Source organism: Ranitomeya imitator, chromosome 3 (genome assembly GCF_032444005.1).
Source record: "Ranitomeya imitator isolate aRanImi1 chromosome 3, aRanImi1.pri, whole genome shotgun sequence".
Taxonomy (NCBI): Eukaryota; Metazoa; Chordata; class Amphibia; order Anura; family Dendrobatidae; genus Ranitomeya; species Ranitomeya imitator.
Window position 1 is genome coordinate 105000844 of NC_091284.1, and position 15665 is coordinate 105016508.

The 15665-nt window shown below is 44.5% G+C and overlaps 1 protein-coding gene across 1 annotated transcript in view; it reads left to right on the top strand.

Annotated features, from left to right (window-relative positions):
- Positions 1–15665, top strand: part of PITPNM3 (PITPNM family member 3) — an 876999-nt gene that overhangs the window by 834644 nt on the left and 26690 nt on the right. Inside the window, exon 10 of the mRNA XM_069761259.1 lies at positions 11801–11971. Coding sequence (XP_069617360.1) covers positions 11801–11971 — 171 coding nt within the window. The remainder of the gene's footprint in view (positions 1–11800; positions 11972–15665) is intronic.

The following is a 15665-nucleotide window of genomic DNA, read 5'->3' on the forward strand; positions in this document are numbered from 1 at the left end:
CCTAACCCTTGCCCTAACCCTAATTTTAGCCACAACTGCTCTTCTCCTTCCGGCTGGCAGATGGCGACAGATGGCGGGCGCACTGCGCATGCGCCCGCCATTTTCTTTTGCCAAGAAGATGCCGGTGGCCAGAAGGAGCAGCAGGAGGACCCAGGGACACTGGTGAGTATAATAGGGTCCCCGAATCCCCCTATTTCTCTGTCCTCTGATGTGCGATCACATCAGAGGACAGAGAATTACACTTTGCTTTTTTTTCTTTTTTTTTTGCGGTCGCCGGTAAACAGTTAATTACCGGCTATCGCAAAACCGACCCCGATCATGTTCTTTGGGGTCTCGGCTACCCCCGGCAGCCGAGACCCCAAAGATTCTCCCAGTGCCGGCCGGCGGGCACATTTTGATGATGGTGGCGCCCATCGGGAGCCACGAGGAGCACCGGGGGAGACAGGTAAGTATTGGGGGGCTACCTGGGACCCCATTTCTCTGTCCTCTGATGTGCGATCACATCGGAGGACAGAGAAATTGAAAAGAAATCGCGGGGTTTTTTTGCGATCGCCAGTAAACGGTTAATTACTGGGATCGCAAATGCGGGGTCGGTAAAAAAAACCCCGAATCATGTTCTCTGGGGTCTCGGCTACCCCTGGCAGCCAAGACCCCGGAGAAAATCCAACTCTGGGGGGCGCTATTTACTTTTTCCACAGCGCCGTTAATTAACGGCGCTGTGGTTTAAGTACCCTTAGCGGCCGCTGTTAAAAGGCATATCGGTGGTCGTTAAGGGGTTAAAGCAGCGTTGGTCATCCTGACCGAATACCACAGCTGGCGTCACGAACACAAACTTTATCCCTTTAAAGTCCTTTCCCTTTTACACAGATGTCCCAGGTCCCCGGACAGGGTCAGCCACCGTGATATCCCCCTGTGAACCGCAGAAACCGGTATCGAGTACCCCACGGCCCCATGGGGGCGATCCATAAGCAAGCTGTAATAATTTAATAATAATTATATTTATATAGCACCAACACATTCTGCAGCACTTTACAATTAAGCGGGGACTGTTATGGCTGGCAATCAGGCAACACAGCGTGCAGTAATCAGCGCACATACAGAGATCTGGCAATAACCAAAAACAATAGGACGAGCTCTGAGACGTGGAATCTCTGTAGACTGCAGTACCTGAACTATCCTCACACAACTATAAGCAGCAGTGGATTGCGCCTATCACTACCTATGCAACTCGGCACTGCCTGAGGAGCTGACTAGCCTGAAGATAGAAATACAAGCCTGACTTACCTCAGAGAAATACCCCAAAGGAATAGGCAGCCCCCCACATATAATGACTGTTAGCAAGATGAAAAGACAAACGTAGGAATGAAATAGATTCAGCAAAGTGAGGCCCGATATTCTAGACAGAGCGAGGATAGCAAAGAGAACTATGCAGTCTACAAAAAACCCTAAAACGAAAACCACGCAAAGGGGCAAAAAGACCCACCGTGCCGAACTAACAGCACGGCGGTGCACCCCTTTGCTTCTCAGAGCTTCCAGCAAAAGTTAATAGCAAGCTGGACAGAAAAAACAGAAAACAAACTAGAAGCACTTATCTAGCAGAGCAGCAGGCCCAAGGAAAGATGCAGTAGCTCAGATCCAACACTGGAACATTGACAAGGAGCAAGGAAGACAGACTCAGGTGGAGCTAAATAGCAAGGCAGCCAACGAGCTCACCAAAACACCTGAGGGAGGAAGCCCAGAGACTGCAATACCACTTGTGACCACAGAAGTGAACTCAGCCACAGAATTCACAACAGTACCCCCCCCTTGAGGAGGGGTCACCGAACCCTCACCAGAACCCCCAGGCCGACCAGGATGAGCCACATGAAAGGCACGAACAAGATCTGGGGCATGGACATCAGAGGCAAAAACCCAGGAATTATCTTCCTGAGCATAACCCTTCCATTTGACCAGATACTGGAGTTTCCGTCTAGAGACACGAGAATCCAAAATCTTCTCCACAATATACTCCAATTCCCCCTCCACCAAAACAGGGGCAGGAGGCTCCACAGATGGAACCATAGGTGCCACGTATCTCCTCAACAACGACCTATGGAATACATTATGTATGGAAAAGGAGTCTGGGAGGGTCAGACGAAAAGACACCGGATTGAGAATCTCAGAAATCCTATACGGACCAATAAAACGAGGTTTAAATTTAGGAGAGGAAACCTTCATAGGAATATGACGAGAAGATAACCAAACCAGATCCCCAACACGAAGTCGGGGTCCCACACGGCGTCTGCGATTAGCGAAAAGCTGAGCCTTCTCCTGGGACAAGGTCAAATTGTCCACTACCTGAGTCCAGATCTGCTGCAACCTGTCCACCACAGAATCCACACCAGGACAGTCCGAAGACTCAACCTGTCCTGAAGAGAAACGAGGATGGAACCCAGAATTGCAGAAAAATGGAGAGACCAAGGTAGCCGAGCTGGCCCGATTATTAAGGGCGAACTCAGCCAACGGCAAAAATGACACCCAATCATCCTGGTCAGCGGAAACAAAACATCTCAGATATGTTTCCAAGGTCTGATTGGTTCGTTCGGTCTGGCCATTAGTCTGAGGATGGAAGGCCGAGGAGAAAGATAGGTCAATGCCCATCCTACCACAAAAGGCTCGCCAGAACCTCGAGACAAACTGGGAACCTCTGTCAGAAACAATATTCTCAGGAATGCCATGTAAACGAACCACATGCTGGAAGAACAAAGGCACCAAATCAGAGGAGGAAGGCAATTTAACCAAGGGCACCAGATGGACCATTTTAGAAAAGCGATCACAGACCACCCAAATGACCGACATTTTTTGAGAAACGGGAAGGTCAGAAATGAAATCCATCGAAATATGTGTCCAAGGCCTCTTCGGGACCGGCAAGGGCAAAAGCAACCCACTGGCACGTGAACAGCAGGGCTTAGCCCTAGCACAAATTCCACAGGACTGCACAAAAGCACGCACATCCCGTGACAGAGATGGCCACCAGAAGGATCTAGCAACCAACTCCCTGGTACCAAAGATTCCTGGATGACCGGCCAGCACCGAACAATGAAGTTCAGAGATAACTTTACTAGTCCACCTATCAGGGACGAACAGTTTCTCGGCCGGACAACGATCAGGTTTATTAGCCTGAAATTTCTGCAACACTCTCCGCAAATCAGGGGAGATGGCAGACACAATGACTCCTTCCTTGAGGATACTCGCCGGCTCAGATAACCCCGGAGAGTCGGGCACAAAACTCCTAGACAGAGCATCCGCCTTCACATTTTTAGAGCCCGGAAGGTATGAAATCACAAAATCAAAACGAGCAAAAAATAACGACCAACGGGCCTGTCTAGGATTCAAGCGCTTGGCAGACTCAAGATAAGTAAGGTTCTTATGATCAGTCAAAACCACCACGCGATGCTTAGCACCCTCAAGCCAATGACGCCACTCCTCGAATGCCCACTTCATGGCCAGCAACTCTCGGTTGCCCACATCATAATTACGCTCAGCAGCAGAAAATTTCCTGGAAAAGAAAGCACATGGTTTGAACACTGAGCAACCAGAACCTCTCTGTGACAAAACCGCCCCTGCACCAATCTCAGAAGCATCAACCTCGACCTGGAACGGAAGAGAAACATCAGGCTGACACAACACAGGGGCACAGCAAAAACGACGCTTCAACTCCTGAAAAGCTTCCACGGCAGCAGAAGACCAATTAACCAAATCAGCACCCTTCTTGGTCAAATCGGTCAATGGTCTGGCAATGCTAGAAAAATTACAGATGAAGCGACGATAAAAATTAGCAAAGCCCAGGAATTTCTGCAGACTTTTTAGAGATGTCGGCTGAGTCCAATCCTGGATGGCCTGAACCTTAACCGGATCCATCTCGATAGTAGAAGGGGAAAAGATGAACCCCAAAAATGAAACTTTCTGCACACCGAAGAGACACTTTGATCCCTTCACGAACAAGGAATTAGCACGCAGTACCTGGAAAACCATTCTGACTTGCTTCACATGAGACTCCCAATCATCTGAGAAGATCAAAATGTCATCCAAGTAAACAATCAAGAATTTATCCAGATACTCACGGAAAATGTCATGCATAAAAGACTGAAAAACAGATGGAGCATTGGCAAGTCCGAACGGCATCACCAGATACTCAAAATGACCCTCGGGCGTATTAAATGCCGTTTTCCATTCATCTCCCTGCCTGATTCTCACCAGATTATACGCACCACGAAGATCAATCTTAGTAAACCAACTAGCCCCCTTAATCCGAGCAAACAAGTCAGAAATCAATGGCAAGGGATACTGAAACTTAACAGTGATCTTATTAAGAAGGCGGTAATCAATACACGGTCTTAGCGAACCATCCTTCTTGGCTACAAAAAAGAACCCTGCTCCCAATGGTGACGACGATGGGCGAATATGTCCCTTCTCCAGGGACTCCTTCACATAACTGCGCATAGCGGTGTGTTCAGGTACGGACAAATTAAATAAACGACCCTTAGGGAATTTACTACCAGGAATCAAATCGATAGCACAATCACAATTCCTATGCGGAGGTAGGGCATCAGACTTGGACTCTTCAAATACATCCTGAAAGTCCGACAAGAACTCTGGGATGTCAGAAGGAATGGATGACGAAATAGACAAAAATGGAACATCACCATGTACTCCCTGACAACCCCAGCTGGTTACCGACATAGAGTTCCAATCCAATACTGGATTATGGGTTTGTAGCCATGGCAACCCCAACACGACCACATCATGCAAATTATGCAGTACCAGAAAGCGAATAACTTCCTGATGTGCAGGAGCCATGCACATGGTCAGCTGGGCCCAGTACTGAGGCTTATTCTTGGCCAAAGGTGTAGCATCAATTCCTCTCAACGGAATAGGACACCGCAAAGGCTCCAAGAAAAATCCACAACGTTTAGCATAATCCAAATCCATCAGATTCAGGGCAGCGCCTGAATCCACAAACGCCATGACAGAATACGATGACAAAGAGCACATTAAGGTAATGGACAAAAGGAATTTGGACTGTACAGTACCAATAACGGCAGAGCTATCGAACCGCCTAGTGCGTTTAGGACAATTAGAAATAGCATGAGTAGAATCACCACAATAGAAACACAGTCTGTTCAGACGTCTGTGTTCTTGCCGTTCTACTTTAGTCATAGTCCTGTCGCACTGCATAGGCTCAGGTTTACTCTCAGACAATACCGCCAGATGGTGCACAGATTTACGCTCGCGCAAGCGACGACCGATCTGAATGGCCAAGGACATAGACTCATTCAAACCAGCAGGCATAGGAAATCCCACCATTACATCCTTAAGAGCTTCAGAGAGACCCTTTCTGAACAAAGCCGCTAGTGCAGATTCATTCCACAGAGTGAGTACTGACCACTTCCTAAATTTCTGACAATATACTTCTACATCATCCTGACCCTGGCATAAAGCCAGCAGATTTTTCTCAGCCTGATCCACTGAATTAGGCTCATCGTAAAGCAATCCCAGCGCCTGGAAAAATGCATCAACATTACTCAATGCAGAATCTCCTGGTGCAAGAGAAAACGCCCAGTCCTGTGGGTCGCCGCGCAAAAAAGAAATAATAATCAAAACCTGTTGAATAGGATTACCAGAAGAATGAGGTTTCAAGGCCAAAAATAGCTTACAATTATTTCTGAAGCTCAGGAACTTAGTTCTGTCACCAAAAAACAAATCAGGAATCGGAATTCTTGGTTCTAGCATCGATTTCTGATCAATAGTATCTTGAATCTTTTGTACATTTACAACGAGATTATCCATTGAGGAGCACAGAGCCTGAATATCCATGTCCACAGCTGTGTCCTGAAGCACTCTAATGTCTAGGGGAAAAAAAAGACTGAAGACAGAGCTAAGAAAAAAAAATGATGTCAGGATTTCTTTTTTCCCTCTATTGGGAATCATTGGTGTGGCTCCTTGTACTGTTATGGCTGGCAATCAGGCAACACAGCGTGCAGTAATCAGCGCACATACAGAGATCTGGCAATAACCAAAAACAATAGGACGAGCTCTGAGACGTGGAATCTCTGTAGACTGCAGTACCTGAACTATCCTCACACAACTATAAGCAGCAGTGGATTGCGCCTATCACTACCTATGCAACTCGGCACTGCCTGAGGAGCTGACTAGCCTGAAGATAGAAATACAAGCCTGACTTACCTCAGAGAAATACCCCAAAGGAATAGGCAGCCCCCCACATATAATGACTGTTAGCAAGATGAAAAGACAAACGTAGGAATGAAATAGATTCAGCAAAGTGAGGCCCGATATTCTAGACAGAGCGAGGATAGCAAAGAGAACTATGCAGTCTACAAAAAACCCTAAAACGAAAACCACGCAAAGGGGCAAAAAGACCCACCGTGCCGAACTAACAGCACGGCGGTGCACCCCTTTGCTTCTCAGAGCTTCCAGCAAAAGTTAATAGCAAGCTGGACAGAAAAAACAGAAAACAAACTAGAAGCACTTATCTAGCAGAGCAGCAGGCCCAAGGAAAGATGCAGTAGCTCAGATCCAACACTGGAACATTGACAAGGAGCAAGGAAGACAGACTCAGGTGGAGCTAAATAGCAAGGCAGCCAACGAGCTCACCAAAACACCTGAGGGAGGAAGCCCAGAGACTGCAATACCACTTGTGACCACAGAAGTGAACTCAGCCACAGAATTCACAACAGGGGACATTTACAGATAATAAAAGCAATACTGTGAGCCATGATATAAGGTCAATAGAAAACTTGTAGCTGGCCATCTGGCTTGTAGCCCAATGTTGTGCAAATACCTTCGGATGCTTAGTGTAGACACCTACCAAGCTTTAGGGTTGGTATGTGATGTCCAATTTGATTGTCTGACCTTGTCTTTGTCTCCGTCCACTTGTACGGGCCTGCCTTGAGGTGGCACCTGGTGATAAACAGGGCGCCTGTGACATAATTCAACCTGCAGCTATCCAAGTGATGTGTCAAGATGGCTGCACAATGAAGGAAAAGAGTTGTGAAAAGGAGATGCTATCATAAGCACACATGCCTCTCTTGGCCAAAAAGCAGTTCTGACATGAGACAGAATAAATCTTTCCACTGACTGAGCACAAGGGGAGGGTTTCTCCAGCTACAGTTTCAGTAAAACTTGTAATTTATTAGTTGAAATCCCTGTTTGTATTTATGAGCCCATTGGGTGGTCTGTTATGATCTGGTGGCCTAGGAGCAGCATGAGACGTACTCTGGAGAAGGTGGTACCTGTACTGACCACAAACCCTGAACTTAGCAGCGCAACTAGAAGTAGCCGTGGGGGGTACCTAACACTCCCTAGACCCCTCGACACAGCCTAAGAACTAACTTCCCCTAAAGACAGAAACGGGAAAACTATCTTGCCTCAGAGAAAATCCCCAAAGGATAGACAGCCCCCCACAAATATTGACTGTGAGAGGAGAGGGAAATAACATACCCAGACATGAAATCAGGATTTAGCATAGGAGGCCAAACTAGCTAAAAAGAAAGAATAGGACAGAGTACTATGCGGTCAGTATTAAAACACTAGAAAATATCCACCACAGAAAATACAAATCACCACATCTGACTAAAGACATGGGGGGTATATCTGCATCTCCAGAGACAAAGCTAGGCTGCAAAAAATCCTTCACAGACAAAGCTGGACAAGACAAAACATGAAAATGCACTGAACTATAAGGCCCACAACATGTGGAAAGCAAAAACAATCCCAGGACTTATCTTTGTTGAAAAGCACAAGCAAACAGGAGAGACCAGTAAGGGATGTGAATCCTCCAAAAAACAATGGACAACTGGCACTGACTAAAGGATCAAGCAGGACTAAATAGCTGAGTCCAAATTGCAAAAAGTGAACACACCTGATAAATGCTGCGATCCAAAGACAGCAGCACTACCACTCATAACCACCGGAGGGAGCCCAAGAGCAGAATTCACAACAGTGGTCCTACTTTAGGGACACTTCCCTCTTTGTCCATGCAGAGATAGCTGCCAATCACTGCTTGGGACCGCCTACTGGACTCCTATACAACATCAGGGATATCAATGAATGAAATAAAGTTATTATGAGTATTTTCCAACAAACCTAAAATTTATTCTGCTCAGTTTCTCCTTTATTCCATGCTGTCCACAGATCTGACTGCATGTACAACGTGACAGGTTCCCTTTAACCCCCATCTGCACTCAGAAAGCAACTAAAACTATTGTACATTTATTGCAACAATATTTGGAAAAAAAGATTCTGAAATTCATGGTTGAACCTGTTTTTTTTTTGTTCTGTCTAATTAATGCTGCCCAGATCCACATAATTTAGAGGAAAGGAGTGAGCGATTACCTCTGATAGGAAACCAGATGCAAGTGCCCTGGCTAATACAAGGAATAATTATATCATTAGGATTCAATTCAGACTGTAGATATATTTGTATATAGATTTTTTGTTTACCTGATTAGAGTAGGCACAGCACTCATTATACTTTCTCACAAATGTGACTACTCTAATTTCTCTTTTTTACTAAAAGAAATATTAATAAGTAAAAATAATGTACGTACTTTGCATATCCTAGATGAATATTTTTCTGCATGTATTTACATTTTTTTTACCTAAAAACTGACCACAAACTGACACGTTTTCCTTTATAGTATTTTCAGTGCTTAGAATGGTTGTCTCATGTTCTTATCTTCACAGCCAACAGCAGATAACAGGAAGAAAAACCGCAGGACTCCAGTGGATAGAAAAAATTCTTCTTTATTCCATCAAATAAAGACTAGTCACGGTTTCGACTCTTTATGACTTTTATCAAGCTTGATAAAAGAACAGACGATTGCTTCATGGCTTAGGGTACCGTCACACAGTGGCATTTTGATCGCTACGACGGCACGATTTGTGACGTTCCAGCGATATATCCGTGACGTTCCAGCGATCTCGCTGTGTCTGACACGCTCCTGCGATCAGGGACCCCGCTGAGAATCGTACGTCGTAGCAGATCGTTTGAAACTTTCTTTCGTCGTCTAGTGTCCCGCTGTGGCGGCATAATCGCATGGTGTAACAAAGGTGTGCACGATATTATATACGATGTGCGCATAGTAACCAACGGCTTCTACATCGCACATACGTCATGAAATTATCGCTCCAGCGTCGTGCATTGCAAAGTGTGACAGCAGTTTACGACGCTGGAGCGATATTGTTACGATGCTGGAGCGTCACGGATCGTGCCGTCGTAGCGATCAAAATGCCACTGTGTGACGGTACCCTTACACATATGAAGGAGATTTTTCTCATGAAGTAAAGACACCTGTGATATCCTGCAACTTTTTTAAAGCTCATGAAAGAGACTCCTAAAGAGACGATATATGCCTGGTTTTTATTCAATGGCACAAAGAATTGTGGTTTATACATCCACTGCAGTTCTGTGTCTTTTCTTGGATTGATTGTTGACTACCCGCAGGGCCGGACTGGCCATCTGGCAAATGCCAGAAGGGCCTCTCTGGCCTTGGGCTGCCTTGTGTGCTACGTTGCTAACAGAATCGATGTTCTCAAGTCACTGATACTGTTAAGAGTTATGATGGAGGTATCATTAGAAATATTGGTCTTGTAGTAAATCTTGCTTTCCCCCATGCAGGGTAAGACTAGTAATATATCCACATCTGGTGCTTGGGGATGGGGACAGCATGGGCCTGTGTGGTTTCAAATGCCAGGGCTGAAATTCATCTGTAGTCCGTACCTGACTACCCGCATATCTTTTAGAAGTCATCTGCAGAGTTGCTGACCTTTCCATTTCTTTATATGCCAATCTCCAAGATATGCAAATTGCCTCTTCTGAGAAAAAGAGGACTTAAACTCTATAGCGCCACCTGTTGGAAGTAGCGATCTTACAAGTCACAATCAACTCTTTAACGAGTCGTGCAATATGACTTAGGATTAAAGCCAAATCAGTATCTCAATTCGCAGACACGGTGTTTCGGGCTGTTGGCCCTCGTCAGTGCGAAGCATGAGAACTGATTTGGCTAGGTGAGAGGCTCTGGCCTGGGGTCTAAGGGGTATCAATACCCCTTAGACCCTAGTCCAGAGCCTCTCACCTAGCCAAATTAGTTCTCATGCTTCGCACTGACGAGGGCCAACAGCCCGAAACACTGTGTCTGCGAATTGAGATACTGATTTGGCTTTAATCCTAAGTCATATTGCACGACTCGTTAAAGAGTTGATTGTGACTTGTAAGGGTACCGTCACACAGTGGCATTTTGATCGCTACGACGGCACGATTCGTGACGTTCCAGCGATATATCTGTGACGTTTCAGCGATCTCGCAGTGTCTGACACGCTCCTGCGATCAGGGACCCCGCTGAGAATCGTACGTCGTAGCAGATCGTTTGAAACTTTACGATGTGCGCATAGTAACCAACGGCTTCTACATCGCACATACGTCATGAAATTATCGCTCCAGCGTCGTACATTGCAAAGTGTGACAGCAGTCTACGACGCTGGAGCGATATGGTTACGATGCTGGAGCGTCACGGATCGTGCCCCGTAGCGATCAAAATGTGCCACTGTGTGACGGTACCCTAAGATCGCTATTTCCAACAGGTGGCGCTATAGAGTTTAAGACCTCTTTTTCTCAGAAGAGGCAATTTGCATATTTAATTTCCCAGAGGCGAATAAGCCTCCTTACCTTGACAAGCCAGAGATGGTATGTTAATCTCCAAGAGCACACTGTTCCTCTGCCTCCTGCTTCCTGTGGTGCACTCCTGATGTCTGACAGTTCGGGCTGGCAGCATCACCCTCTTGGCACCACGCTGTGTGCTCTGCCATGCTCTGCACTCTCCTATGTACTGTATATCATACAGTTTTTAGATCTTAGAGTTTTTTTTGAGACGGACAAAAATGAAAAGTTTTCTAATGGAAACCACAACAGGAAAATTTGCCTTGTTTTTTGGGTATGAGCACACAGTATCCCTTAGATGCTGTGCACCCGCAAGGTTATTGAAGCCATTTCAGGAAAATCCCAGCGGTCATTTTTCTATAGCAGCTTCACCGGCAATCTTTACTCCACACTTTCAATTAGAGAGAATGGGGGCCTTCGATTTCCGAACCATGAGGCACCTATAAGAGGTAATATAAGCAGAAACACGTCCACAGCAATGTCATTTTGATCATTATGTTCATTTTATGGGGCACGTTTGCTCTGCTTTCAGGCAAATTCTGGGTGGAGTCCATTTGAAAATGTCATTGCATGCACATACCCTTGAAGTTTTTAGATGTTTTTTGTTTCCTGAAGCATGTTGGAAGAGTTTTTTTTTCTAAATCATTTTTTTGCAACTCTCTGTTTGGACAGTGCATAGGTTGGAGCAGATTCCATCAAGAGCTGCTTCAAAGAAGTGAGATGCCCTTTTCCAACCAGATGTTTTTTCAAAACCCGATGTGGAAAAAAACGTACAAAAGTTATGTGCATACTGAGTTTTTCAAGGAGTTTTTGGAGCAGAAATTGAGCAGAAAACTCTCGAAATCTTCTTCAAAATCTCAAAACATCTCAGCAAAGTGGTTTTACAATAGAAATTAATTGGAAAAGTCTTTCAATCATCTTTTTGAGCAATTTACCATGCTTGTTTTTTTAGGGGGTTGCGAACTTGCTCAAATAACCTCTGTGTGCTTATACTTTATGCTAATCAGACTATGATATGATTAATAGTATATTTATAATTGGCTTATATTTTCTAATGCATTCCTTATTTTCTTTTGCATGCAGTGTGCCGGGCCCGTCCTGCATGTAGTCAGGTTTACAGTTTTTTTCATTCCGCTGATCCATCTGCCTCAAGACTGGAACCTTTGCTGGAGAAAACCTTCCACATACTTCCACCATTCAATGTTCCCAGATATCAGAAAGATCCTCTGGGAGATGGAAAGTCCTACCTATTAGGTAAGCCATAATAATATGGTAATATTACATATTATTGAGAAATCCACCTACCTATGTTTCCTGGCAGCTAGTGATGAGCGAGTATACTCGTTGGTCGAGATTTCCCGAGCACGCTCCGAGTAATCATTCAGCTGAGGCGATGAAAACTAAATCTCCGAGCACTAAAAAATACTCGCAGGTCACCCGTGCGGGCTCGTGAAATCTCGAGCAACGAGTATACTCGCTTATCACTACTGGCAGCCTATTTGTTTTTATTTTATCACACAATGATTAAAAAGCAGACATACAAAGTCAGACATATATATCACACTCCCTGTAAAAGGAAACACAAGTCAGTTAGGAGATATATTACATAGTTTCAGTATTGAGGACGGATACTTAGATTAAAAAATACAAGCCCAAAGAAGTCAATACTATCTAGACAATATAGATCTTTAAGACATTGGGGGGGGGGGGGGGGGGTAACAAAAAAGGGGTGCTATCTCTTGGCCATAATAATGTACAGGGGATTTCAGCACACTTAACTTACAAGGGAAAATTCATCCGAGTCTCCGACGCACATTTGCATGTAAATTTTTACTCCCTGACAAAGCTTGATGTGAAACGTACATCGGGTGCATTTTCTCTGATAGGTAAAGTGTGATTAATTCCTCTGTGTATTACTATAACAATGTGATATCATCACTTTTTTTCTATCTTTCTTTTCTTAAAGATTTAGATCTTCTGGATAGTATTGATTACTTTGGGCTTGTATTTTTTTTATCTGAGTATTCGCTAGACACACTAGCGAATCACATCAGATGCGATATTCTAATGACACTCTGCTCCAGTGAGAGGATCGCAGCACAGCTGCGGAGGAGATGGCGAAATTAATTTCTCCATCCCCTCCATTGCCGGGATCAGCGGGAATCGCACTGCAGTCGGGTGATGCCAAGTCTATGGGTGCGTGTGTTCCGAATTTTGCAGCATTTTTTCTGTCTGATCGCTATCCAATCGGAGCAGGAGAATAATATGTTTGAGTCCCTACGCCAGCATGTCTGTTCAACAGCCGCGAAACATGCAGCTGTGGTGACTCGAACATATTTTTCGAGCATGCCAAAGTCACTCAGTTAATACATGAGCATGCTCGCTCATCATTATTTCGTAGCCAATTATTTCTATTGAGTCCGTACCTTACTTTGTGTGCGTGATCAGGCAGGAGATGTGGCTTCCTTTCGCCTGAGCAACGTATCTCTCGGGGGAAACTTTTTGGGGCAACCTGCTTGCAATTAAAATGGCGCTCAATCATATAAAAAAAGATGATAAAGGTTTAGCTACTCTTTAAAAAAATATTGAAAGGCTCTTCCTATTAAATCTATAGTAAAAACGGTTTGCTGTTCATATATTCAGCCTATTAAGCAATTTTTTCTGCCTCTAGCCTAGTGGAAATAAAGAAATTTCATGTCACTTCTTTGATGACAGTCCTGGTGGAATTTGTTTCAAACTAGGTACTGTCAGATCAAAGGGCTGGAAAAAAAAACACTTTAAGAATAAACCTCTTGGAAAAGGCTTCAAAAATTCTTCAAAACAGCTTCAGGAAACAAAATCTCCTCCTAAATAATTCTCCAGGGTAGGTGCACATGACGTATTTAAGAGACCCGCTGAGATTTTCAGGAAAAAGGCTGGTGGTCTTTTTTTACCGAAGCAGCTTCACTGGCGGATTTGCTGTAGATATGCGGTGGCTCTGCTGCTGAGATCTTTTTTCTGTAATATAAACTATTGCTAGGGAGCGGCTTCCTAGCGGGAGAGATCCAGGAGATGAACTTGCTGCTTTTTTTTAACCGTTTCACTGTTTCCAGACCTTGAAGTGGTTAAAAGAAGTGATAAAAGACTGAACATGTGAACAACAATGTCCTTTTTGGAGAGTTGCATATGATGTTATTTTTTTGTTAGTAGTTCTGCAATGCTTTTTCAGGTGGATCTAGATGGAACGTGCCTAAAAAAAGACATTGTGTGCACATACACCAGTGTTCCTCAACTCCGGTCCTCAAGAGCCACCAACAGGTCAGGTTTTCAGGATTTCCTTAGTATTGCACAGGTGATAATTGCATCACCTGGAGATGCAATAATTCCATCACCTGGGCAATACTAAGGAAATCCTGAAAACCTGACCTGTTGGTGGCTCTTGAGGACCGGAGTTGGGGGAACACTGACATACACCAAAGTTTCCTAAAGTGGTTTCCATTTGAAAAATTCTTCGTTTTCTACCAGCTTAAAAACTTCATTTTGCTTGTAGCCTAAATGGTCTTTATTCACCACATGTGGTTAAATCGACCTTTTCCTGCAGAATACCTCTATGGCTGAAGGTAAATCCTCTTTGAGTGGTTTGGTTTTTTAGTGCCGGAGTGGTGCTTTTAATCGAAGGTCTCTGACCGCAGTATTATATTTACCCTCTGCTATCTTCACCTATCTTCGGGGCTGCCCCAGTTTTGCGGTGCCATCTTGTGGCCGTAACGCCTGTCAGAAGTAACACAAGCTTTCAATGCAAGTCTATGGAAGCAAGAACAAGGCTCGCATAGACTTAGATTAGAAGCACCACTCCAGCATTGCGATAAAATTAAAATATTGGAGTGGTGCTTTAATTATTGGGATCAAACACTGGAACACACAAGTGATATACACAAAGCAGAGAAGAGCCTCAATACATGCTGCTGGGATAGGATTTCAGCAATGTTCAGATATCGTATTCGTAATAAAAGCTGACCATACAGTAATCCTGCTGGAGATCATGTTCACAATTAAATGTCAAATGACAATGCAAGGTAATTTCTTTTGTGTTGTTGTTTTCTTTTAAACAAGTATAGAGAGACGTGGTGTGTACCGTAAGTGTTAGTGTCTTATGTTTTGCAATCACTGTCTATTGTCATTGCTGTAAATGATGTAAAGTTTAGAGTTTTTTGGTTGTTTTGTTATCAGCACGCATGCAAATAAGGACAAATGAACAGTAGGGTGCGCCTATATCTGAGAAAGGGCTTCTAAAATTCTAAAGTTTCCAAAGTATCACAGTATTCTGAACACAGACAGGTGAAGTGAAGAACATTGATTACTTTATGATAATGGCACCCGGTAAAGGGGCTCAGTCAGCACAGAATGACTGTTCAAGCCAAGTACGGGCGCTCAGTGCTTCATGGCGGGGCCAATTATTTGTACACACCTTCCCACCTGCTTGGTTTCCATTTATCGCCACCATTCTCTGCTCTATGAAGCCAGAACTATGAATCAAAGAAGAGGGAGGTGGAGATAAAGGGACAATAAGCAGGTGGGAAGGTGAACTTAAAGGGACTCTGTCACCACAGAATGACTGTTCGAACCAAGTACAGGTGCTTGGTCCCCCCTTGGCGTGGCCTAACATTTAAATACACCTTCTGACCTGCTTGTCTTTCCTATATCGCTTCCCCTCCCCCTTCTTTGATTGAGAGCTCTGGCTTCATAGAGCCATAGGAGGGTGGAGATAGAGGGAAACCAAGGATGTGGGAAGGTGTATTTAATTGTTTGGCCACACCGAGGGGGCACAGAGCACCTGTACTTGGTTCGAACAGTCATTCTGTGCTGATAGAGCCCCTGTGTGTGAAGGATAACATAAAGGGAAATTGAACAGGGTTATGATGCATGTGAAGAGCAAAGGATAGCCTGTCTGGCCTGATACCTAAGAAGA